At 47.0% G+C, this 25,920-nt stretch overlaps 1 protein-coding gene across 4 annotated transcripts in view; it reads right to left on the reverse strand.

Moving 5' to 3' along the window:
- The window catches only part of TBC1D22B (TBC1 domain family member 22B), a 77,423-nt gene that overhangs the window by 20,600 nt on the left and 30,903 nt on the right, over positions 1 to 25,920 (reverse strand). For all 4 annotated transcript variants that reach the window (XM_058663768.1, XM_004590330.4, XM_058663784.1 and 1 more), the window contains 6 exons: positions 25,006 to 25,313; positions 22,758 to 22,937; positions 22,157 to 22,227; positions 20,729 to 20,857; positions 19,599 to 19,664; positions 15,627 to 15,741 (listed from right to left, as the gene is read on the reverse strand). In XM_058663768.1, coding sequence (XP_058519751.1) covers positions 15,627 to 15,741; positions 19,599 to 19,664; positions 20,729 to 20,857; positions 22,157 to 22,227; positions 22,758 to 22,937; positions 25,006 to 25,313 — 869 coding nt within the window. The remainder of the gene's footprint in view (positions 1 to 15,626; positions 15,742 to 19,598; positions 19,665 to 20,728; positions 20,858 to 22,156; positions 22,228 to 22,757; positions 22,938 to 25,005; positions 25,314 to 25,920) is intronic.

Here is a 25,920-nt window from a genome sequence, read left to right on the forward strand (position 1 = left end):
CTAGCCACACTGTCTGGCCACATCAGGCCTGCTGTAGTTGTTTTAGAGGAGGTTTATTAGGAATCTTTAATGACACAGGAAAGTGTTCAGAGGAGAGAGCAAGGTACGAGTGATTTATGGTATACTTTCAGCTACTGTACATACAATATTTATGTGTGTTTATGGAAGCACAGAGGAAAGGCAAAATATATCACAAGGTTTATAGTGTTTATTCCCCAAGTGGCAGGGATAAAGGATTTTATTTTCCTTAAGCTTTACTGGAATTTTCAAAATTTCTGTAATAAGCATAATTTGCTGCCAGGAAAAAAAAGTATTCATTATTTTAGCAAAAAAGGAGCCACTACTGACTACAATTTGCTTTCTATCATCAAAAAAGAATAAAGAAAAGGGAAAAAAAAGAATAAAGAATATTTTGTAAAAGGACATTAAGCTTGCAGAAATTAAAATATTTAGGTAATAAATAAAGGTCCATTTGAGAGATCATTTTTACAAAACCTTTCTGAACAGTATCACTTTCCTCTTAAACACTTATTATGCAGTGCTTTGGGCCATATGTATAATCATCACATATATTATCATTTAATATTACACTTATTAATTACACAATACTAGGTTCTATGTGCCAGCTGCACACACTTGACCTATCCATCCATCCACGCTGCTGGAGTCAGACACCTGGCTTGCTTCCACCACCACCAACAGTGTCCAGGGAATGTGTCCCCTTTGAGCCTTTGTGCGGCTGCTCTGGGCCAGCTGCTCAAGAACAGCCCTCCACACATCTACCCCTGAGCAGAAGGGGCACCCTTCCCTTTGTTAGTGAGCCTGGGCTAACAAGGTGCCGATGAGGAGCCAAGGCAGAAGCTCCCTCCGTGTGAACAGGAGAGTGTCAGTCACCTACACGATGGCTCAGGACACCACCTCACCCCTTGTCACACATGGCTCCACAGGGACTCGGAGAATCTTTGACCACTGGGGAACACCGCAATGCATGTGGGTCTCCAAGAGGACAATGTGGAGTGCCACAGCCATCTCAGCCCAGGCCACCTGCAGTGGCTTCATTCCACACAACAGCAAGTGCTTAATTGCACACTCTGGGGGGCCCTACTTGATGGTTTGGTTGGCTCGTCCTCTCCCTGCAAGCACTGTGATCCCATATGGGTGCTGGCTTATGTTCCAGCTGCTTCATTTTTCATCCTACTCCTTGCTTGTGGCCTGGGAAAGCAAGTGAGGATGGCCCAAAGCTTAGAACTCTGCACTTGCGTGGGAGACTGAGAGGAAACTCCTGGCTCCTGGCTTTGGATCGGCTCAACTCCCACAGGAATAAACCAGGGTATGGAAAATCTTTCTGTTTCTCTTCTCTCCATAAATCCGATCTGCCTTTTCAATAAAATAAATAAAATCTTTCCCCCAAAAAGAAAGAGTAGATTCTGGGGCTCAACCTCAACTCCTCACCTGCTAGGAGGTAACATCAGTACCAGAGTTACAGGACACTGTAAGGATTAAAGACACAACATATGAAAAGGACTAACAACAGTGCTTGGTATTTAAAAGAACATTTAAATGTTACATGGCATTATTCTTATTCTTGATGTTATACTAGGAACAAACATAATTTGGGTATCTGTCATCCCAAAAAACATCTTAAAAATAACTCATTCTTGAGCCTGTTGCAATAGCCTAGTGCTAAATCCTCGCATTGCATATGCCAGGATCCCATATGGGGATTGATTCCTGTCTTGGCTGCTCCACTTCCCATCCAGCTCCGGGGAAAGCAGTAGATGATGGCCCAGGGTCTGGGGATGTTGCATCCACATGGGAGGCCTGGAGGAAGCTCCTGGCTATGGAATGGTTGGGCTCTGGGCGTTGTGGCCACTTGGGAGTGAACCAACAGATGTAAGATCTTTCTGTCTCTCTATCTGCCTTTCCAATGAAAATAAATTTTAAAAACAAACAAACAAAAAAGTCATTCTCCACAGCTTTTCACTTTTGCCTGATGGGAAACCTTGATTGATGCCAGGAGATCACGAGTAGGCAGCAGCCACTCTCAGAATCTTCACCAAGGCCAAATCCTTATCTGTCCAAGGAGCTAAGGATCAACCATGTCCTGAGCCATATTTGGGGGCTCCCGGTTGAGGGCTGTGGTCTGCCCACCAGCTCTCTGATCTGACAGCAGGACAATCTGCCAGCACTTTGGAGAGTAGGAAGAGTTGTCTTCCTGCCTGCTGGGAGGGTAAAATTCACACATTCCGTCAAAAACTGTGAGCCTTGTGCACCAGCACAAAGCGGTGGGGAAAGGGAGGAGCGAGAGCTCTCTGCGGGCTTCATTCGGCATAAACAGTCTGTTCTGGAGGTTTATTAAACATTCACTTGAGGAAACTCAACACATAATTGGAGCTGGAATGGGAACCCATACAGCGGCGTGGTCTTGGATGAGGGAGGCATCATTGGTTGTCATGGCAGAGCACACGGCAGCCAGGGCTTGGCCTGGAGGGAATGAGACTTTAAGGGATGTTTTATGGCTATTTTCAGAGGCAGAGCATCTGAAAGGAGAAAACTCAAAAAGCTCTTTATAAAACTCAAATTGCTCACTCTGGGCTTGACAAGAACATGTCCATTTATTAGCTGATAAAATGTACTTGAGTGGCGGCCCCAGCCAACTGTTTATTTTGCTGGAACTCGGAGTCCTCCGCCTGAAATCAGCTTCGCGTGTGCTTTTAAATGCTCGCTGACAGCTGTGGGAAGAACTGCGTTTGCTTTAGCTGACAAGAGGAACTGTTCAGCAGAGTGAGCCAGCGCGGCTCCAGGCATCTCCTAGGGCTCACCTGTGACCCCTGGGTGATTTCCACACTTCACAGCCTCCTGAGCCATGGTGACCATCGGTCTCACAGGTGTGACTAGGAGATCTGAGGCCTAGATGCTGATGGCCTTTCTGTTATTCTGGCTTACCTGATGCAGTCTTAACTAAACTAAACTAAACTAAATCCCAAGCTTCATGGGGCAGGCATTTTGGCACAGCCCATAATATTACGATATCAACATTCCATCTGAATGCAGGTTCAAGTCTCAGCTGCTCCACTTCTGATCCAGCTCCCTTTTTACAATCCTGGGAAGGCAGCAGAGGATGGCCCAGGCACTTAGGTCCCTGCCATGTGAGAGGCCCACCTGGAGTTTCTGTTTGGGCTTAGCCCCGCCCTGGATACTGCAGCCATATGGGGGAGTGAGCCAGTGAATTGAAGTGCGCTCTTTCTCTGTAACTCTGCCTTTCAAATAAATCTTTTAAACCTACACTTGAAAGAATACCCTGCATACTATTTTCTGATCACAAAGGTAAACTCAAGCAAAGAAAGAAAAAAAGAACCTAACGAAACAAAAGTTTAAAGACTTAAACCAGAAAAACACTCTTTAAAAGTGTCAAGAAATTTGGGCCCGGCACGATAGCACAGCAGTTAACGTCCTCGTCTTGAATGTGCCGAGATCTCATATGGGCGCTGGTTCTAATCCTGGCAGCCCCAATTCCCATCCAGCTCCCTGTTTGTGGCCTGGGAAAGCAGCTGAGGACGGCCCAAAGCTCCCGGGACCCTGTACCCGCGTGCGACAGCTGATAAAGACTCCTGGCTCCTGGCTCCAGCCATTGCAGCCACTTGGGGTGTGAATCATCAGACAGAAGATCTTCCTCTCTGTTTCTCCTCCTCTCTGTATATGTGCCTTTTCAATAAAAATAAACCTTAAAGTGTCAAGAAATTCATCTTACCAACTTATATGTAATAATAATTATCATTATTATATTTAATCTGAGAGGCAGAGCGACAAAAAGTGTGCCTCGTGCCTACTCCCTGAACCCCTGCAATAGCTAGGGCTGGGCCAGGCTGGACCAGGAGGCTATAAACTCAATCCAGGTCTCCCAGGTCGGTAGCAGGCTGCCATCTACTTGAGCCATCACCACCGCCCCACAGGATGTGCGTTTGGAAGTCAGGAGCTGTGGCTGGGAATTGAACCCTTGTATTCTGGAATGCGTCAGATCTTTACCACGAGGCCAAATGCCTCTCTGCTGGCATCGTCCGACAAGGACTAAAGGCTGCAGCCGGGGTGATAACACTAATGCAAACCTGTAGCATGGGGAGGCCACTGGTTAAGTCTGGGAAAGAAAGGAGAGCCATTTCTGAAGAGGAAGCGGCTGCTCCAGAGACAGAGCTGCAGGCGAGTTATTCTGCAGTCTGCACAGGGAAGAGGCGTATGGGGAGGAGGTTCCGTTCACGGGCTTTATTTCTGACCTTCGAAGGAGACTGGCTGCTGTGGAGACGCAGAGGGGCAGCTGAACATTCAGCTCTCCCAAGACCGTGCCTGTCAGTCATGCTTGTGACTCTTACCTCTGGTCACTCACTGTGGACAGCCTGGACATACGCTCTGAGGAAATCTTCACAGGGCAGGGCACTTTGCTAAAGGTGTGCTACAATCCAATATAAAGTCCACACTTACAAAAGGCAGTAAGTCCTCAAGAAGATAGTAGGGAAAACCCCACCAGTCTTGTGGTCAATTTCCTCTTTGGTCTCAAACATCAAGCTAGACAGGGAAGAAGGATGCGGCTGCAAAGTGGATGTGACAACAGGAGGAGGCGACACCTCCCAGGAACAGAGGCTGGGGAGGGGGAGCTCATTTCACAAGGTCCCGGCTGCACCTGGCTGTGTGCAGCCCAACTCCTCTGAAAATGTGAAAGCTAACCTATTGAGAACTAGCTATAGGGCTCACCCCCCGCCCCGCCATGGCTCCAGGACTCTGCCACAGCGGCAGCTCATTACAACCTGGCTCACCACCTGGGTTAAAATCAGCCTTGCCCATGTGGCTCATCCATGCCCCTTTCCCAGCTCTGTTTTCATTCCAAGCAACTGCCACAACCTGACAAGTCTTTCAACTATTTTCTTTTGTAAAAAAAATTGTCTATTTAAACTGTAAAGAAGCTTTTATATGTTTTAAATTTTTTTTAAAGTTTCATTTTAATTATAAGGCAGAAACAGACTCAAAGAGACAGAGTGAGACAGAGAGAGATCTTCCATGTACTGGTTCACCTGCCAAATGCCTACAACAGCCAGGGCCAGGCCAGATTGAAGCAAGGATCCATACCTTCAGCTGGGTCTCCCATGTGGGAGGCTGGGCCCTGAGCACCTGGGCCATCCCCTGCTGCCTCCCAGGGTGTGCATTAGCAGGAAGCTGGATCCGGGTGGAACTTATGTTCTCTAACACAGGATGTCAGCACCCCAAGTGGAAACCCAGCTGCCACAGCAGGTGCCTACCACCCCAGGAGCTTTTTGTAATGTCTAATTTTAGTATGGTAAGCCGTGCTTCTGTGCAGTGGTGTGTTTTGACACGGTCATACAACTGCAGTAAGAGACTGCCCTGATCCAGACAGAGAACGTTTCTATGGTCCTGCCCAGATCTCCTCCCTCCTGTCCCAGTCAGTCTCCCATCGCAGGCAGCCCTGGCTCTGACTCCTGGCGCCACAGTTAGCTTGGCTTGCTTCTGTCTAGGCAGGATCACACAGCACGTGCTGTTCCTAGGGTGAGGCTTCTTTTGCTCTGCTCAGTGGTTTCTGGGACACTGCTGCATTTATCAGCAGGGTGCTCCCTCTTACTGTCACATATTAGGCCATGACTCAAATATCTGTTCTCTAGTTGGTGGTTATTGAGATTGTATCAAGTTTCTGTCTAGGAAGCTTCCAGCCCAAATCTTTTGCGGGCAACAAATGTTCATTTTTTCCTGAATACCTAAACATAGGAAGCAGGGCATTTTGTCTGCTTCTCATGTGGCCGTAACCCTGGCATCAGGAGCAGTGCCCAGCCTGGCACAGGTGCTCAGCAAACACTGGCTGAGCAGTGGTGGTCTGATATTCCTTAGGAGAGAGAACTCTGGTGAAGGCAGCAAAGTAGCAGAAAAGAGTGACTCACTGCCCTCCAGTGGCCAAGCCCAGCCAGGCTGCACTGAATGCTAAGCATCTGCAGTTTCATCCTAAGTGGACACCAAAACACACATCACATGGAGTCTAGAGATGTTTAAAACAGGTTCCGGCCTCTCAAAGAATCGCACTTCCTGGCAGCTGAGGGCAGAAAGCAAACACTAACAATTGGTGTGGCACAGTGCAACGGAAGAAAGGCAATGATGACAAGCCTAGGATGACACCACGTGGCCACGCTGCAACTGGCTTAGTCTGTGCAAGTGCACTCAGTGAGGTTTACAAAATGATGACATGGCCAAGGATGGCTTTCTCAGACTGCGTTCTGTTGTTTATGTGACAGTTGTGGTGCCACTGGGAAGGTTTCCAGGAGGAAGGCAAGTCTCAAAGGGCATGCAAAGATTAGCCCAGGGGAAACAGCAACGTCACAGGACAAGGATTTTTGATGAAAAATGCCGAGTCTGGACTGACTCGACAGAAGCAGAGAAGCTGAGTGTTTTAAGCCGGGGGTGGGGGATGCTCCTCCAGGATGTCGAGTAGAGGAGCTGCCTGGGCAAGCCCGTGTTTCAACAGATTGAGGATGGGTTTGGGGGGATGGAAGCCAGAGGCACAAACACTTGGCCATTTCAGCAATCCAGGCCTGACCTAGCACATCCTAGCGCGGCTCGGGGGGAAGGAGACGATTCAAGAAACATTTAAGACATAAGAATCAAGGAGAGAAAAGAGAATAACGAATGGTTCTTGGCATTTCTGACCAAAGTGACAGGAAATGCTGCCAGTGGAGAGATGAGGCTGGCTGGTGAGGGAGGGGGACGTGTTTGAGCAGAAAGGACAATGAGCCTGAGCAGCCTGGGTGGGTGGCACAGGCTGTAGCTGCCTAAAGGAACTGCCTCTTCCTTCCTCCTGGGTGGGGGACACCTGAGGGGGTTGGCAACCTGAGAGTATTTTCCTGCCTCCTCAAGACTAAGTTCGTACCAAAATGATTCAGGTGTGAGCATCACACGCACACAGACTTTCTTCCTCCATAGCGGCTGGAACGCACATGTGCTGGCTGGAGCACCAACAGCTGTTTTGACTATGAAGATGGCAGAAGAAAAGAGACGACACTGGATTCAGGGCATCTTAGAGCAGCACACAAGCTCCAGGCTAGTGATCTCTGGGCTTCTTATGTGGGAGAAGCAATTGTTTCTTATTTCAGGCACTACTGTTTGGGGTTCTATGCCACAGATAGCCAAGCTAATCCTAACTTGTGATCCATGACACACAAGTGAAAATATCATGCAGCAAACTGGGCACACAGGTCAGCTCTCCGGGGAGGCCTTCCCTGTCAGAGCTCCACCACCCTCATGCTCCTAAGGAAGACCTGCAACAAAAACCCACTTCCCTGCTGTGCGCAGAGGACAAGTCACCCGCTAATCAGTGCTGTGTTCTGGGCTGAAGGAAATCACCAGGTAGCAACTCCTCTTGAAAATGGAGCCCATCATGAGTCCTGCTCTCCTACAAGATTTCCTCACATCTGTTACAGTGGAGCTTAATGCATTCAGGGCTAGATCAACACTGCTGCTAAGCCCCAGGTCTAGAAGTATACCACAGCCTCAGGGAGGGGGATCCAGCAACCAGTCTCCCCAGAGTGGCCCCCACCAGCACCTCTTATCTGTAGAGCAGCTGGCTGCAACAGATACAGAAGCTTCTGGCTGTTAGGTGTGGTAGAGACAACTCCTCTGTCAACTCGCAGCCAAGTTGCTGGATCTTTTTTTCAGCTACAGTTGAAAATTCCTTGTTCACCATGTTTCATGTTTGTGACCTGAAATATTTTGTACCTTGCCTTTCTTTTTTTCTTATTTTGGAATATCTGCTTATACACAGTGAGCTACCATGGGGATGGAACTCAAGTCTTAACAAGAAGTGGATTTCTGTTTCATATGTTACATATACAGCTCAAGTATCATACAACATCGTGTGTTTTGACCACAAGCATCACATGAGTTCAGGTGCAAAATTTCCCTCTTTTGGAGTCATGGCAACCCTCAAAAAGTTTCAGATTTTGGAGCACTTTGGATTAGCGATGCTCAAATTGTATTTTACAACAAACATGATGTAAATTATGAAGTAAACTGAGACACTCATTTATGAAAGTAGAAGTAAGAGAGAACAGATGGGGGAACATGGATAAGAGAGGCCAGGCAATGTCCTGCGTCATGTGGACCCCCATGGCTCTCACAGGTGACGGTTCACTGAGATGGGGCAGTGGGGTTAGGTGGCCTGGTGAGACAAGGTTAGGTGCCTCAGATAACAAGGGCAACTACTGGGCTGCTCCACAGGGGAAGGACACCTGTGACTCATGCAGGGGGGAGACACTCTAGAGGAGTGAGCCGAAGTCTTGTAGTGCAGTTGCCTCTCCAGGATGTGGTAATGTCAAAGGAGTGGAGAGAACAGCATTGGTAGATAAGAGAAGATCAATCTCAAAGACCACAAACAATATTTTACCTCTGTTTAAGAAAGATTTGTGCAGAAGTCTGTGTGTTCATTTAAAACATAATTTATACCTATAAACTAATAAAGAGACAAATAAGATGTAGTGTATTGTTCAACAGAATATTTGGCCACAAAAAGCATGAAGCACTAATACATGCTGCCACATGGATAATTTTTTTAAAAAGATTTATTTATTTATTTGAAAGGCAGTTATAGAGAGAGGAGACAGAGAGACATATCTTCCATCTGCCTGGTCACTCCCCAAATGGCCACAACAGCAGGGCTAGGCCAGGAGCTGCATCCAGGTCTCACATGTGGGTGTCAGGGGACCAAGTATTTGGGCCTTCCGCTACCTTCCCAAGTGCATTAGCAGGGAGCTGCACTGGAAGTATACCTGAATGGACCTTTTTAATTGCAAGATATTTTTTAAACAAAGATATATTTATTTTTGTTGAAAAGGCAGATTTACAGAGACAGAAGGAGAGACAGAAAAAGATCTTCCATCTGCAGGTTCACTCCTCAAATAACAATGGCCAGAGATGAGCTGGTTCAAAGTCAGGAGCCAGGAGAAGGATTTGGGCCATCCTCCACTGCTTTCCTAGTCGATTAGTAGGGAGTTGGATCGGAAGTGGTGCAGCCAGGACACGAACCTGACCCCACAGAGATGCTGGCAATTACAGATGAAAGATTATCCAATTGAGTCACTGTGCTGGCCCCAAGACTAATAACTTTTAAACTTAAAAAAAGAGATAGATATCTTCTACCTATTAGCCCCCAAATGCCTGAAACAGCTAGGACTGGACTAGAGCAAAGCTAGATGCTCAGAACTTAATCTGGTCTCTCAAGCTCAGTGGCAGACCCAAGAACTAGAGATACCTCTCCCTGCTGCCACCAAGAGTGGACACTGCAGGAAGTGGAACTGGAAGCAGAGACAGGACTCAAATCCAGGCACTTGGATATAAGACTGGGTGTTTCAAGCACCTGTGTCAAATGTCTGCCCCTATAGTGGGTCTTAAAAACATGCTCAGTGAAAAATGCCAGACATGAAAGCATGTATACGATGAGGTTCCATTTACCAGAAATGTCTGGAAAAGGCAAAGATGACTAGTAGTTGCCTAGAGGGAGAGGGGATAGGGAGCTTGGGGATAATGGCTAAGGGGTACAAGATTTATTTTGGGGATGATAAAAATGTTCTGAAATTGATTGTGGTGATGGTTATATAACTGTAAACATAATAGATATCTATGAAGCTCTGACTTCTTGGCTTTGGCCTGGCCTAGTCCTGGCTGTTGAGAGCTTTCTGATAGCAACCCAGTGGGTGGAAAATCTCTTTGTCTCCTTCTCTGCTTTTCCAACAAAATGAAAATAAATAAATATTTAAAAATTCAAGGACTCAGTGTTGTGGCACAGCAGATACAGCTGGCACCTACAATGTCAGCATCCCATACAGGTGCCAGTTTGAGTCCTGGCTGCTCTACTTCTGATCCAGCTCCCTGCTGATGGCAGGATGGCCCAGGTGCTTGAACCCCTGCACTCACATAGGACACCTGGATCAAGTTCCTGGTTTTGGCTTAGCTCCAGCCATTGCAGCCATTTGGGGAGTGAAATAGCAGATGGAAGATCTTTCTCTCTGTGTGATTCTCCTTCTGCATTTCAAATAAACAAAATCCTAACCGAACCAAACCAAACCAAATAAAAAAAAAAAAAATCCTAATCAAAACAAAAAATCCCCACAAATTTAAGCCCAGGGGATGGTGTTGTGGTACTACAAGGTAAGTTGCTGCTTCTATCACTATCAGAGTCCTAGTTTAAGCCCTGGCTACTCTGCTTGTAACCCAGCTTCCTGCCAGTGTGGCCTGGAAAGGCAATTGGATGCTGGGCCAAAGTACTTGTACCCCTGCCGCCCATGTGGGAGACTGGATGGTGTTTCTGACTTAAGGCTTTGGTCTGGCCAAGACCTGGCTACTGTGGTCATCTGGGGAGTGATTCAGCAGATGGAAGATCCCCCTCCCTACTTTTCCCTCTCCCTAATGTTCTGTCTTTCAAATAAATAAATTTTAAAAAACAAAAGCAACAACTTGGAGCTCTGTGTGCTACTTGGGTAGGACTGAAGACAAACAGAACAGAATAAAGAGACAGAGCCACGTAAACAAAGGAATTTATAGGATATTATGAAAGTGGATCTCATATCAGTGAGAAAAGGATATGGACAAGGTTTATAAATAGTATTGAGGCAATTAGCTAGCCAGTTTGCTTAGTGACTTGAAATATCAATCCCTACCACACAGGAAAATAAATGACTGAGCCTGGCACCATGGCCTAGCAGCTCAAGTCCTCATCTTGAATGCCCCAGGATCCCATATGGGCGTCAGTTTTAATCCCAACAGCTCCACTTCCCAACCAGCTCCCTGCTTGTGGCCTGGGAAGGCAGTCAAGGACAGCCCATAGTCTTGGGACCCTGCACCTGTGTGGGAGACCTGGAGGCAGTTCCTGGCTCCTTGCTTCAGATTGGCATAGCACTGGCTGTTGCTGTCACTTGGGGAGTGAATCATCGGATGGAAGATCCTCCTCTCTGTTTTTCCTCCTCTCTGTATATCTGGCTTTGCAATAAAAATAAATACATCTTTTTTTTTTTTTAAAGATTTTATTATTATTGGAAAGCCGGATATACAGAGAGGAGGAGAGACAGAGAGGAAGATCTTCCATCCAATGGTTCACTTCCCAAGTGAGCCGCAACGGGCCGATGCGCACCAATCTGATGCCGGGAACCTGGAACCTCTTCCGGGTCTCCCACGCGGGTGCAGGGTCCCAAATCTTTGGGCCATCCTCGACTGCTTTCCCAGGCCACAAGCAGAGAGCTGGATGGGAAGTGGAGCTGCTGGGATTAGAACCGGTGCCCATATGGGATCCTGGGGCTTTCAAGGCGAGGACTTTAGCCGCTAGGCCACGCCGCCGGGCCCAAAATAAATACATCTTAAAAAAAAAAAGGAAAAAAAAATGACTAAGGGTATTTCAATAGCTAACTATAAAAACAAACATGAGTACTAGAAAACATGAGAGTGTGTTTAAAATTTTGAATTGAAGAAGCAAAGTTTTCCCAAGTGAGACACCAAATCCAGGATACTACAGGAAATGTTTCCTTCATTCTCCAATGATTTGTGCACTTGTCTGCCTGCCTCCCCAGCACATCATAAGGGGATGGATGCCACAGGGCAGGGCCCACACCCATCTTCCTAGTTACTCCATCTCTTGGTACACAGAAAAGGTTCAATAAATTCTCGTCAAAAAGACACATTTAACTACAGAGGAATTAGTAAAGTCTATACCAGAAGGTACAATAAACAAAGTTCAGAAATAAACAACATGGACCCAGTGCAGTAGCCTAATGGCTAAAGTCCTCCCCTTGCGTGTGCCAGGATCCCATATAGGGACCAGTTTGTGTCCTAGTTGCTCCACTTCCTATCCAGCTCCCTGACTGTGGCCTGGGAAAGCAGCTGAGGATGGTCCAAAGTCTTGGGACCCTGCACCCACATGGGAGACCCAAAGAAGCTCCTGGCTGCTAGCTTCAGATGAGCTCAGCTCTGGCTGTTGTGACCATTTGGGGAGTAAATCAATGGAAGACAGAAGATGGAAGATGGAAGGTCTTTCTGTCTCTCCTCTCTATAAACCTGACTTTCCAAGAAAAATAAATCTTAAAAACAAACTCTTACAAAACAACTAGGCAGGTCATTGGAAAAATGGGTATATAAATGATGGAACAAGGAGCTCTCAAGCAAAGCAAAGGATAACATACAGAAGAAAACGGCACAGCCTCTCAGATAAGCTGGGGAAACAAACTGAAACAGAAGCCATGGTACATTTGCCAGTCTGGTGAAACGGAACTGGATTAAGACACTTGGTTTGGCTAAGGTGTGAGGAAAGTATATCTACACATTAAGGGGTGGAGTTTTTGTTGGCCCAGACTTTCAGAACTATCTATTTTCATTTTTCTTTGAAAGGCAGCAAGATCGGTGGAAAATTTCCATCTGCTGGTTAACTCCTCCAATGTTTGCTACAGTCAGGGCTAGGTCAGGTCAAAGCCAGGAGCCGGGAGCCAGGAATTTCATTCAAGTTTCCCAGGTGGGTGGTAGGGACCAAGTGCTTGGACCATCACTTGCTGCCTCCTAGGGTGTGCACTGACAGGAAATTGGACCAAAAGTGGAGGATCTGGGATTCAAATCCAGGCATTTCAATACGGAAAGTGAGATTTCCAGGTGGTGTCTTAATCACTGCCTAAAAACCTATCCTATGATTATGAAATGGTAAGATGCTTAACATTGAGATTTTTTTTTTACTTATTTTTTTTTTTACTCTTACATATGCTTGAAGCTTAAAGCTTTTATGAAAGTAAAATGAATGAGCCCAGCTCTCTTTTTAAGTCTAGAAGGATGTGCAGCTTACGGTGAAGTCACTGCAGTGTTGCGGCCCTAGGCAGCTAGTTCAGGGTCACGAACTTAGATGCCAAGTCTTACCTCCTCCACACCCCCATCCGGCTCATGTGGTCCTTTCTGCCCGACTGTGATGCTCACCTATCATCACCTGGAACCTGAGATGGGGCGCTATATTGCATTGTTGCATAACCACTCCCCTCACAAGTCCCCATAAAGGCCCATGATAAGGAGTGGCTTGCTCTCTTGGTTGAGTGCTTCCTGCACTCTGGCACTCCAACTCTGGGCCTCTCCTGCTTGCCCTCTGGCTTCCTGCAGACAGACTCTGAGGGCAGGTAGCCCCCGAACAAGGTCCTTGAATGTCTGTATTCCTTACCCTCCATTCATTGCTTGGGCGAGTCAGTGAAGATGTTAAATGCTGAGATGCTTTATATTTCTAATGTGTATACTTTCAAGAGTTCCAGGAGAGGTGAAACCTAGCAGTAGCAGCATATGGACACAGAAGCCAGGAAACGGTGAATGTTTGCAGCTTTGTAAGAGTGTCCAGATTGTTTGCTGCATTTTTCTTAGGATAATTTATATTTCGGGGGAAGCTGGGACATAGCTCTTCAATTTAATGGATGGGTTTCATGGCAATTGCCATTTGTTCCTCTCAGGGTTTCAAATCAAATTGGATTGCCACTGGACTTGTCATTTTCTAGTGTGCCCTGTTATCACCAAGCTTGGCTAATAAAGACTCTTATTACATTCTATACCTATCTGGCATGATCTCTCTCTCACCCCACAAGAGGTGAGGTGAGGCTGAGTGCAGCCTGACCTGGAACCGCCTCTGGGAAGGACAGGGGTCCATCTTTCTCCCTGGGGAGGCCCTGTGGGTCAGTAGGTGGGACTGATCACCAGTATCAGAAAGGAGGTTTATCTATCATAGAAAGGGCTTGATGAGATTGGGATAAATGGATGTTGCAGGAAGTAAACAAAACAAAACAAAACAAAACCAGGTACAAGATACATATGGCAGTTAACAAGAATGCACCTGCTGAGGACTTGTTTGAAACATGTGCTAGTGACTGCTTTTGAAGAAATGTCTTTGATATACTTTATTTGGAAGAGAGAGAGAGAGATCTGAATATTTCTTCCCAAATACCTGTAACAGTTAGGGTGGGCCAGGCCAGAAGCCGGGAACTCCATTCAGGTCTGCCACGTGGGTGTCAGAGACCCAGCTACTTCACTGAGCACCTCCTGCTGCCTATCAGCTGAGCCTCCACCAGGCACTCTGACAGGGGGTGCAGAAGCCCCAACGGGCAGCTCAAGTGCTGTACCACATGTCCATACATTAACACTATTATTATTTTTAAAAATGAATTTTCACTTCATTTCATTTGAGAGAGAGAAACAAATAGAGATCTAATTACTGGTTCACTCCCCAAATGCCCACTGGGCCAGGTCAAAGCCAGAAGCCAGGAACTCTATGCAGGTTTCCCAGATGAGTGACAAGAGCCCAAATGCTTAGGGCATCCTCTGCTGCATTAGCAGGGGAGGCAAATCTGAAATGGAGCAACTGGGACTTGAACTGCCACTCCAAAATGGGATGCCAATATAGCAGGCAGTGGCTTAACTTGCTGTGCCACAGTGTTGGCCCCTCAAGTGCCATCTTAACTGCTGCTGTGTACCCCCAGCCCTTGTTCAAGGCTCTTAGTCTAAGGGAACTTCTAAGGGGACAACCTGAGAATAACACATGGACACGCCTGTAAATCTCCACATGCAAGCGATTAGGGAAACCAAAGCAGAGACACAGAGGATTCCCAGCTCCTCCTAAGGCTATTTAATCTTGGCAGGCTGGAGAAGTCTGGGACTGTAAGAAAACATAGCTGCCCCAGGAACTCAGTCACACCAGGGACAAGAATCTAGGTGGAGCGAGGCCAGAAGGAGTGAGGGGCAATCAGGGTCCTTGGCTCCCCCTGGCGTGCTCCCACGCCAGCACTATGAGCTGGACTCCAATGCCCCACAGCTTTGCATCTCCCACATTCCCACAGCCTGCTGTCAACTTCCCTTGAAGTACAGTGTGGAGGCCTGACACACAACTAGAATTCCAATGCTCATGGAGAAAGGCTATGCTGACAGAGCTCAAAATATCACTAAAATAGTTTCAGATAAACCATCAAACCACCTGTTAGTGGTAGAACAAAAATCTATCAGTTCTGTCATTCTAAGACAAAACAGGCCTTTTAGATGTAATCTGGGATATAAAATGCTTTTTATTTTAGCTCATTTACATTTTTTTTAAAATTTCGTTTTATGATACAGTTTCATAGGCTCTGGGATTCCCCCAATATAAGATGCTTTTGCTTTTAAAATAAGCTGAGTAGTCCAAAGCCATAATCTCTCTCCTCCATTTTAAAAAAGATTTACTTATTTATTTGAATGGCAGAGTGTTAGAGACAGAAGAAAAGACAGAGACCTTCTATCCACTGGGTCACTCCCCAAAGGCCCACAACAGATAGGTCTAGGCCCGGCCAAAGCCAAGTCCATCCTGGTCCCCCTTGGCAAGGACATCTACTGCTCCTTTCCTGGCCACATCAGCAGGAAGCTGAATCAGAGGCAGAGTAGCCAGGACTCTTCAATATGGGATACCAGCCTCTTAAGTGGCAGCTTAATTTACTGAGCCACAAGACAGGGCCCCACTCTCTCTTGTCTACCAAGACATGCCCACAGATGGCAACAAACAGATGGCAGATAAGAAAGAACAATAGCTTGTTCAACTTGGTACTCATGCTTCTTACCCACATATTCTGAGAGGAAGACGACAAAGAACGGAGTGACCAGGTCATTAATTCCCTGGACATACCCACTGGCAGGATGTCGGATGGCCCAAATAAAGAGAATTCTTTCAAAGATCTAGGAAAATGAGAAAGAAAGAAGATAATGGGTGTTAATTCATGGGACACACTCCCTCCCTCCATTTAGGTTCACCACAATGAATGCACCTCAGGGTCTGTGCAGAGCTTTCAAGAAAATCTTTAGGGCCTGGCGGGGGCGTGGCCTAGCAGCTAAAGTCCTCGCCTTGAATGCCCCGGGATCCCATATGGGCGCTGGTTCTAATCCCAGCGGCCCTGCTTCCCATCCAGCTCCCTGCTTGTGGCCTGGGAAAGCAGTCGAGGACGGCCCAATGCATTGGGACCCTGCACCCGCGTGGGAGACCTGGAAGAGGTTCCTGGTTCCCGGCTTCGGATCAGCACAGCACCGGCCATTGCACTCACTTGGGGAGTGAATCATCGGATGGAAGATCTTCCTCTCTGTCTCTCCTCCTCTCTGTATATCTGACTTTGTAATAAAATAAATAAATCTTTTTAAAACAAAAAAGAAAATCTTTCAACATAGTGGACAAAGGATATTCCTAAGTGCCAAAGCTGTCTACTACACTAGTTGTTTTAAAGTAGGCGTAGATGCTTCTCCAACTTGATTTTGTCAGTATATGGTCACTACAACACAAAACTGAGAAAAAGGCAGTGACAAAAATGACTTCGACAAAGGCTTGCTATGGGGATGTCACTAATTTAAGCCACCACATTCTCATTTGTGGATTCTGTATCTCTATTTCCGAGTACAAAATATCAGAACTCTCTAGTTTCGATGTTTTTTGCTAAGCCTTTTTCTGTCATGATGGTATTCAGAGAGAAAACCCTTTCTCTAGCACCCCATCATCCCCAAGCAAAGGAAGGAGATCTGGATTTAGTTCTGACTCAGTGTGACTAGGAACAAGTGGCAGACTATTCATGCAGGAAGTAGCTTCCTATACCAGATGCAGCTCTGACACTCATTGTGCATAGGAAGTCAAGCAAACCAAATGCTATAGACCCTGAAAGTTTAGAATTTGAGAAGAGAATAGCCAGAAAAGGCTCCCCATGGAAGTTCTTTGGGATTAAGTACATATATCACAGGAAGTCAAAGGGCTAGGCTGGGGACAGAAGAAGCTCTTTAATGGCCCCTGTCTGGTCCCACTCAACTGCTGCTTTTATTATTCTCTGAACTCTCCTTGTCTTCACTCTCAATCTCTCACCCTAAGGGTATCCATGGCTTGACTTCATTCTGCAGACCATAATGTCTAGGCCTGGCCAAGCTTGAGACCAGCTTTGACTGTGCTGCCTCATATCTCTGAAACCACACAAGAGGAATGGCAGAGGTGATGGTGAGCACACGTAGGTGGGACAGAACAGAGTGGCTCCACACTGTGTGGAGTCACACTGTAGAGGCCCTTGCTAGCAGGTGCAAGGGAGAAAAACCTCCCAGGGGTCCAAGAGAAAGGAAATACATGGTTTTGGAGATAGCTATCTAGTATAAACACAGCAAAGGATGTTTTCTTGCCACGGCATCATAGATACTAGTCTACACATATCTATGAGGTTTGCAAACCAAGCCTTCTGATAATCAGTGTTATTCATACTCTATTCCTTGGCTGGCATTTTTCTGCTTAAGATGACTACTGGTGCCAGCACCATATTATAGAGGTTAACCCTCTACCTGTGGTGCCAGCATCCTGTATGCTGCTCCACTTCTCATCCAGCTCCCTGCTAATGTGCCTGGGAAAGCAGTGGAAGATGGCCGTAATCCTTGGCCTCCCACATCCACAAGGGAGACCCAGAAGAAGCTTTAGGCTTTTGGTTTCCAACTTGTCCAGCTCCAACTATTGTGGCTATGTGGGAAGTGAACCATAGATGGAAGATTGATCTCTCTCTGTAAACACACCTTTCAAATAAAAATAAACAATTCTTGAAAACAACAACAACAACTAAACAATGACTACTGCCTGCTGGCAGAAAAGGTGATTCAAACAGAGAATAAAGTCTGTGCTTCCATCTAAACATTCAGGTTCCAATTCTAGGAGAAATCTCTTAAACTACTGTCCCTACCTCCAAATTCAGAAGCATGCGCTTGTGAAGGAATAGTATCTGAACATCGCCACTTTAAAATAAGAAGTGAGCAGGCCAAGCTGTGGAAATAGCACGGGTCTTTACCTTCCTCTGAGAAGAATTTAACAGATGAAATAATGGCATCCCTCTCAAGAGGTTTCTTTACGCTAAAGGTAGGTCAAGAGAAATTCCAGCCATGAAGATATCTCTATTTAAGCAGAAGTACGAACATAATCCAAAATCAAATAGAAACCATTTCAGTATTCTTATGACAATCCTCCTCTATGAGGACTGATAGCTCAATACAGAGGGCACCAAAAGAAACCCCAGAGCTCAAGAGTGTCCTGCTGATGCTGCCTAGCTGAGACCTCCCATGTGCTTCACTAACTTATTCTGAACATAGCTCTAGTAAGGCTTGCGTCATGGTACAGTGGTATCTTAAACCTCTGCTCACTCCCACCTTCTGGTCCCACATGTGTCCTGGTTCCAGTCTCAGCTGCTCCACTTCTGATCCAGTTCCCTGCTACTGCACCTGGAGAAGTAGTAGAGGATGGCCCAGGTGCTTGAATCCTTGCCACCTAGAGGAGATCAGGATGGATTCTCTGGCTCTTTGTTCCTGGTTCAGCCTGGTCCAGCCTTGGCAACTGTGGCCAATGGGGGAGTGAGCCAGCAGATGGATTCTCTGTCACCTTTCTCTCTAATTCTCCCTTTCAAATAAATAAGTCTTTAAATATTCATATAGTAATTTCACTTCTGAATACACAGCCCAAAGAATTTGAAACGAGGGCTCAAACAGATGTTTGCACACCCACATTAATAGCAGCATTATTCATAAAACCCAAAAGGCGAAAGCAACCAAAATGTCCATCATCAGATGATGGGACAAGAAGAAAAATCTGCACGTGCTCCAATACGGATGAGCCTTCCCAATAACACGCTAGGTGAAAAATCCAGTCACAAAAGGACAATTATATGATTCCATTTGATGTAACCTGATAAGTCAAATTCATAGAGATAAAATGCAGAAAGATGGCTGCTGGGGAATGGGGAGTTATTAGTTATTGGAGTTTCAACTCATGAAGATGAAGAGTTCTATAGACAGATGTTGGTGATGGTCACACAACATCACATGAATGTGTCTAATGATAGGAGACTATACATTAAAAATGGTAAATTTTGTTTTATATATTACCATAATTTTAAAAAATCACTACTGCCAGCTTCAAAAAGTACAATTTTTTTTTTTAAAGGGGAGGGAGTAGGTGTTCAGGGCAGCAGTTAAGGCATCAGCTGGGACACCCACATCCTATTCGTGCCTGGTTTGAGTCCTGACTCCTCCACTTCTAATTCCAGCTTTCTGCTAATGTGTACCCTGAGAGGCAGCAGTATAGGAGTTCCCTGCCACCCAGGCAGGAGACCAGATGGAGTTCCAGGCTCCTGGCTTCAGCCTGTTTTCTCACTGTTGTGGGTATTCAAAGATTAAAGTCAGCAGATGGAAGATTTCTGTCTTTGTCTCTCTGCCTTTCAAATGAAATGATGAAAATAAGGGGAAATTTTAAAGTAGAACAAACTCATAAACAGTAATTCTAAGATGTGGATTCTTCATTCTGCCACCGGGTAGCTTCAAGACTCTGGCAAGTTCTTTAACTACTCAAGGTGCTACCTGGCTAACAGGTTTGCTCTAAAGAGCAAATCAGAACACACAAGAAAGATCTCAAGGGAACTAAAGCTCTATATCCAAACATGAGATTCTACGATGATTAGCAGTAAATCTGCGAACAGATGCCAGCTATTGGAGGTAGGGAGGTGAGAGGAGGACCAAAGAGCATGAAGCAATCCCCTTACCTCCTGCACAAGTGGTTGCTGGAACAATGGAATGAGAGGATTCGTCCTTGGAATGTCAATGTGAATCTGAAAAACAGAAGCCGTGTCCAAACACACAAATGCCAGTCTGTTCTTTCGGCAGTTATTTTCTTAAGAAATGAGGACCAAAGGTGTAAGAGTTACAGCATAATTTTATGTTTAGTAAGAACTGACTGACACAGAAAAAAAGTCTGCATAAGTGTGTTTTCACGATATCAACAGCTTGTCAAACAGTGAGAAAACCATTTCCTGTCATCAACCACTTAAGCCAAATAGGAACAGGCTTCATGAACTATGAAAACCAACTGCTTTGTCTGTGGCTCTGGGCTGGCATTTCTTTGACAGGTGTAGTCGAGTATATACCCTCTTTCAGAATCTTATTCCTTAACACTTCTCAAGAACTAAAATTACTCTGACAACCAGAAATGTGCCAGGAGAGGGAACCGGAAGAGGATTTGCTGTTATCAAGGAGGTCCCTCTGTTTGGTTCAGTGGGAAAGAGGTGTCTAGTCCTTGGAGCTGTTGGGGATAGCTGCCCACTCCCACCACCTGGGCTCCTGCTCCCTCCCCCTCCGACAGGCAGCAGACTTTGCTGCATGGGCAGTGATGGGAGACTCTCTGTCATGACTACTGGCAGTTGTGCTTCCTACATGCAAACACAGGTGCTAAAGAGGCACAGTGGCTGCTAGGACACACTGATGTTCTGATCCTGAAAGACCAGACCACTCCTGAGTGAACTCATCCTTCTCGTGGGACTGCTACTCCTCACAGTGTAGCTTGCCCTGGCAGTGTGTTACCAGTGAGACGGTTAAGAACAGGCCTCATCCCAGATCTCCTGAGTCAGAATCTGCCTTTTTTCATAATCCCTAGGAGATGTTTTTAATCAACGTCTGAGGTACCACACACACATTAAGGTTTGAGAAACACACCGATCAGTGACCAAAAAGTCCACTGACAATGACTAAAATACGAGATTACGAATGAAAAGAGAAGCAGAAAAAGAGGGGAATTACTGAATTCCTAGCCAGCATGTCACAGCCTGAAGACCTGCAGCCTGCTGGCACCACTAGGAGACACACCAAGAGGCAAAGAGGCAGCAGGTGGCAACTGTACCTGTCTGTAGGTATCCTGGTGATGCTCCTCATTCCGAGAGTCATAATACTGCTCGATGAAGCCAAAATACTCCTCTCGCTTCCGCTGCAGCGTCAGCTTCCTCCTCTCTGTGTTTGCAGGGAGATAGCCCTGGGGACAAGACTGCTAGTCAGAGCAGACACTGGTTGCGTGAATCCTTGGTTTTTAATTTTAGCCTTGGAAGCTATGAAAGGAACAGAAGGAAAACTGCCAGTGGACAAGGGTAAATCCCTTGTTTTGGCTGCCCCATGCTTGCCCTCTGCTCGTTCAATGAGAGCCACATGTAGGCAGAAGAAGCCAGGCCAGCTTTCCCAGGGTTGTTTACTCCTCTGGCGCGGCACTGCCTTGGAGCTCACACTGTCGCTGAGCCTCTACAGCTCCTGGAGTTGGCACAGCGAGCGCTGAAATGTAGGTCAGCGGGAGGGGCCAGGACTGGTCACGGCCTCTGAGGCCTGGATGTGTGCTGGGCCTTACTTCTGAGAAGCACAGGGATCCAGCCACCTCCACGGCGCATCTCAGTGGTGTGCCAAGTAAGCTGGTGCCAGCTACATATTCTTTCTGTGTTACATTCAGAAATATGCAGCCCATAGAGAACTTCTGGCAGCAGCCACTCCTGGCCACAACTCCAGGCCAACTTTCATTCTTATCCCTGGTCTAGATGCCACTCACATTCTTACACCTCCTGTTCCCCTTCTGTTCGTACCTAATCTACCCTGAATAGCATTCAAGCTTAATAGAAGGGGCAGAGGCAATGACAACAGATCGTAGGGCCAGGGGTGGGGAGTACAGTCAGCAGAGACAGTTAGTTAGGCAAGGCATTCCACAGGGGATGGGGGCTGTAGTTTAAGCTCATAGCAACTGGAACTGTGTTTGCAAACAGCAGCCTCTCCACAAAGAAATGAATTTCACAGGCTCAGAAAATCTATGCTTTCCTATCGCAAAGGATGCTACAGGGCTCTGCCCTTGGGGAAAGCAGGACTCACAGTGAGGCTCTCAAAGAAGGCCCACCCAACCTCTCAGTTACAAAATGGGTTTCAATGCCTTTGGTCATTGCTACTGGAAAAGGAGTGAGGCATAGGTAATGCTGGGGCATGCTCAAAACAAGCACTGGGATGGCCTTGTCTTACCTCCTCCTCACTGTTGCACATGCAAAATGGTGACTACGGAAGCAAGCTTGTGCTTGTCTTCCACATGTGTGGGAGTGAGAACACCTTCCTGCTCCACATAGTGGACATAAACTCTAAAGGGTGTGTTTCTGTATGCACAGAAACAGGACTACGGTCCCTCTGTCTGTCATATCCAGCAGGACCAGAGGGGTCTAAGAGGAAGCCCCCTGTGTCCAGACTAACCTCATCAGGCAAGAATGGCCACATGAGGCTCATGCCGCTCTATGCGGCAGGTAGAACTCACCGACAGGAGTCTCCAGGTTACAGGCCGCACCTCCCTGGGAACCCCTGGCCAGCTACACTTCCTCAGTTCATCTGCAAACAGAAAACAGCCGGATTGGATCAGCTCCTCCCACCAGTGTCCTAAAATACTCTTCAACTGGCACTGCCTGATCCCTCCTATTAGTCAAGTAAAACCACCGCCACCACCACACCACTGCCACCACTGCCTGCTACTGACAAGCACAGGGGAAAGCTGCAACAGGCCTGAGCAGCAAAATGCCAAGGACACAGCCCTGCGGTAGCAACTCGGTCAGCTCAGAGGGGAGAGTTAGGGGAGAAGAGAAAGACCCATGGGTTTCAGGACGAGTCACCTGCAGGTGGGAAACCAAAGCCAGATGGATGCACTACAGTCTATAAGGCCACAGAGACCAGCCCGGCTACTCAGTCCCCTGATCTCTAGTAGTATGTTTCTGACTGAATACCTGCATGTCACTGCAATGGGCACCAGATCAGGAGATGCTAAAAAAGTAAAAGAAGGCAGAATAAAGAGCAGTAGCTTCCGGGTCTCTGAGAATTCCAGTCACCAAGCGCATCCACCTTGCTCAGGGCTCCCGAGGACTCACCTAAGTCAGTATTGTGGCTGGAGAGAAGTTGGCGGAACTTTTCTAGGCGGGTTTTCTCGCGGACTGTCATTGGCGGGGCCCCAGAAGCGTTCTGGTCTGAGATGCGGGCAACGAGGGGAATGATGGGTCGGAGAGGGAGTGACTGCTGTTTGTGGAGTGGGTTCCTTAGGCACGTGTCACCTTGAGATCATGTGAGAGAAAAGAGCAGGGATTTTAAGCAACACTAAACCCCCAGTTCAGGGTGGTGTTTCCCCCAGAGCAGCTGTCAGCAGCATGATCCCACTCACTTATCCCAGACCAAGGCATCTCAGGTGCAAACAGACCCTCCTGAGCCATGGCAACCCTTAGGACTTTCGGGGGAGATCCCTAAAGAGAAGCACAAGTTTTCTTTCCATTCCAACCTGAAGCTTTCTCAGTGCCTAACAGTGACTGCAAGGGCAGGGCAGCTGAAAGTGGTGTTTTCCTTCCTTTCCCTGATCCTACAGCGTGTGAGAGATGACACTGCTCTCACAGAATAAAAGGAGGTGGCACTGGTCAGGCTTGACGGACCCCAGTCCCCACTCAGTGGCTGCCCCAAGGGCTGGGAGGCTCTGCGCTCTGCAACTCAGATATGTGCCTGGCCTACTAGCATGCCCCGCATTCTGCACAAGCAGCCATGGGTAGCTGCAGATGCCCAGCACTCCTGCACTTCCCACCAAAATGAACCAGATTTCAATTCTGCTGGTACATAGCTAAAAACAGGAATGCTGACTGCAGCTGCACTCGAAGTCTGGTTCTAGAGGTTTCAGACGAGAAAGCTGCAGTTCAGTGAATATAACTAGTGTGCAAGTGAGAGCTGAGATGCTATCTCAAGCATGTCTGACTCCAAAACCCTTATTTATTGTACTACCCGAAGGAAAGGGTCGGTTTTCAGTTGTCACTATCCTTTCAGGAGTATTTCAAATTTGTACCAAGCCTAGGCCTTAAAAAGTAGTAGTCATAACAACAACAACAACAAATGAAACAGTGGATAAAGATCCACCAGCACTACAAGAAGGTTTGCTAAAACAACTGCCCCCTGGGTACCGGGATGGGAGGCCAAATAGAGTAATGGGGCCTAAAGAATGCAGGCCACATCTGGCCAAGCGGAGACAGACGTGCATCTCTGCTGTTAGCCACAATCAGATGGACGCACACAGGATGGAACCTCCCTGGGGAATGCACCAGCAGTCCTGGCCAGACAGGGCAATTCCTCAGGAGTAGCTTCTCAGGCACAGTGCAGGGAGCCTTCCCCAGACTGGAGGACCCTGATCACAGCGCACATTTTCCACAGTCAGTGGCTGGGGCCACCCGGCCTGTTGTCCCTGGTGCTGAAGCCTCAAGGTAGGGCCTGATTCAGTGGTGGAAACTGACCGTGGAGTGACTGTAAAGACTTCACAGCCTAATTGCATAACCACACACTTAGTCTGACTGTGTAAAAGGAACTGTCTTAGGGGGTGATCCAGGACACACTCCAGGGCTCTGAAATCTTTCCCTTTCATCCTGAGCACTGGGCTGTTTTAATTCTCACTACAACCACAACACTTCGCTGCCAGCTCAAAAGAATCAACTTCCATAAAACCCTTTAGGGCAACATGAAATGCAGCATTGCGGACTTAAAAGAGTACACCAAGAGTTCTCAAGCATCTTGTAAAACCATCATCAACTCAGCCTTCACAGAGGATAGTTTCCTGGAAAGAATCAGAATAGGCCTCTCCTCCCAACCTGATGAGCACACCCCGGGCAGAACAATCACTAGCATCAAGTAGTTTTTCCTGTTCCTGAGGCAGGAAGCCATACATGCCCAAAGGCACCAGGCCACTGTTCTCAAGGATGAAGGAGTCAATCAACAATGCCAAACACCTGTGAAATTCAACTCCCCCCCTACAACTTGAGACAGATATGTGTACCCTTAATCAGGCTAAAGCCATAAGCAGCAGTCAGTTCACAAAGCCCTGGGTGCCCTCTACAGCGAAAGCAGAACAGAGAGAAGGGCCATGCAATGTTTGAGCATCAGTAAATGAAGCCCCAGGTCGAGGGCTGGGCAGCCACCTAGGTGAGAGGCAAGGGAAGCTTGTGACCAGCTAGGTTTGTTGATGTCGTACCTCAGGCTTGGGCTTTCTTATTTATCCTCCAATGGAAGATCTGAGCGATGCCCTAAGGAAAAACCACTTTTCTCTCCTATGCACTCTGAGAAGATCCAGGCTATGGAAATGCTGAGTGGACTTACTGGAGTTTCTGGACAGCTGGGCATCGCTGCTGGACTTGATGACCTTGTAGTTAACAGAAGCCTCGGATGTCGTGGACTGTGACCGTTCTGGTTTTACTCTCAGCTTGCTGTGATTTTCTAGGACTTGGGCTGCGGTTGCCAAAGCAACTTTTGAGTTTAGAGTTTGGAAGGAAGGTGAGGAAAAGTCCTCTTCCTCATCGTCGCCAATGTCCCAAGCATCACTGGTATTCCGGGCAAACTCATGAAAACTGGAGGCCTTCTTATTCTTCAGAGGAACTGCGTTGACTTTTGACCGTTCTTTAATGAAGCTTCAAAAAAGGAGACACCGTTACCAAGGAATGGCGAACAAGTCTGACCACCCTCAACTCGCTTAATATTTTCACGTTAATAATTCTACAAAGTGTTCCCTATATAGCCATTATTGACTTCAAACCCAAACTTTCCTGGATGCAGCCAGAGCAGCCACAAGCAGCGGTGACAGGTGCAGCAGAGACAACTGTCAACGAGTATCATCCCATGTGCTCCTCTCCATCCATCAGCCCTGCCCCATGGTCCATTTAGCCAAGGCTGTGTGACACACTGTGGTCAGTGGGACCCTGAGAAGGAAGGTAATCACTTCCAGGCCAAAGGACCAAAGCACAGCTATGAGTCTTTCTGGAACCTCTCCTCTCCTGTGCTTACCAGCAAGGTTCCAGATCGCAGCTCCTCCCTTAGTCTCAGACACGGAGTGACTGGAGCACAGCCTGTTGGCCACCTTTACCCCACCCCATTGTGGATGGGTAACATACACAACAAATAAACCACCAGTGTGTGAATCCACTCAGATTCCAGTAGATTTGTTATGGCAATGTAACCAACTACTGGTAGGACAGAGTCAGCTTTAGGTGGTAACTCCAAACAAAGAAAACTGCTCCC

Source organism: Ochotona princeps, chromosome 1 (genome assembly GCF_030435755.1).
Source record: "Ochotona princeps isolate mOchPri1 chromosome 1, mOchPri1.hap1, whole genome shotgun sequence".
Classification (NCBI taxonomy): domain Eukaryota; kingdom Metazoa; phylum Chordata; class Mammalia; order Lagomorpha; family Ochotonidae; genus Ochotona; species Ochotona princeps.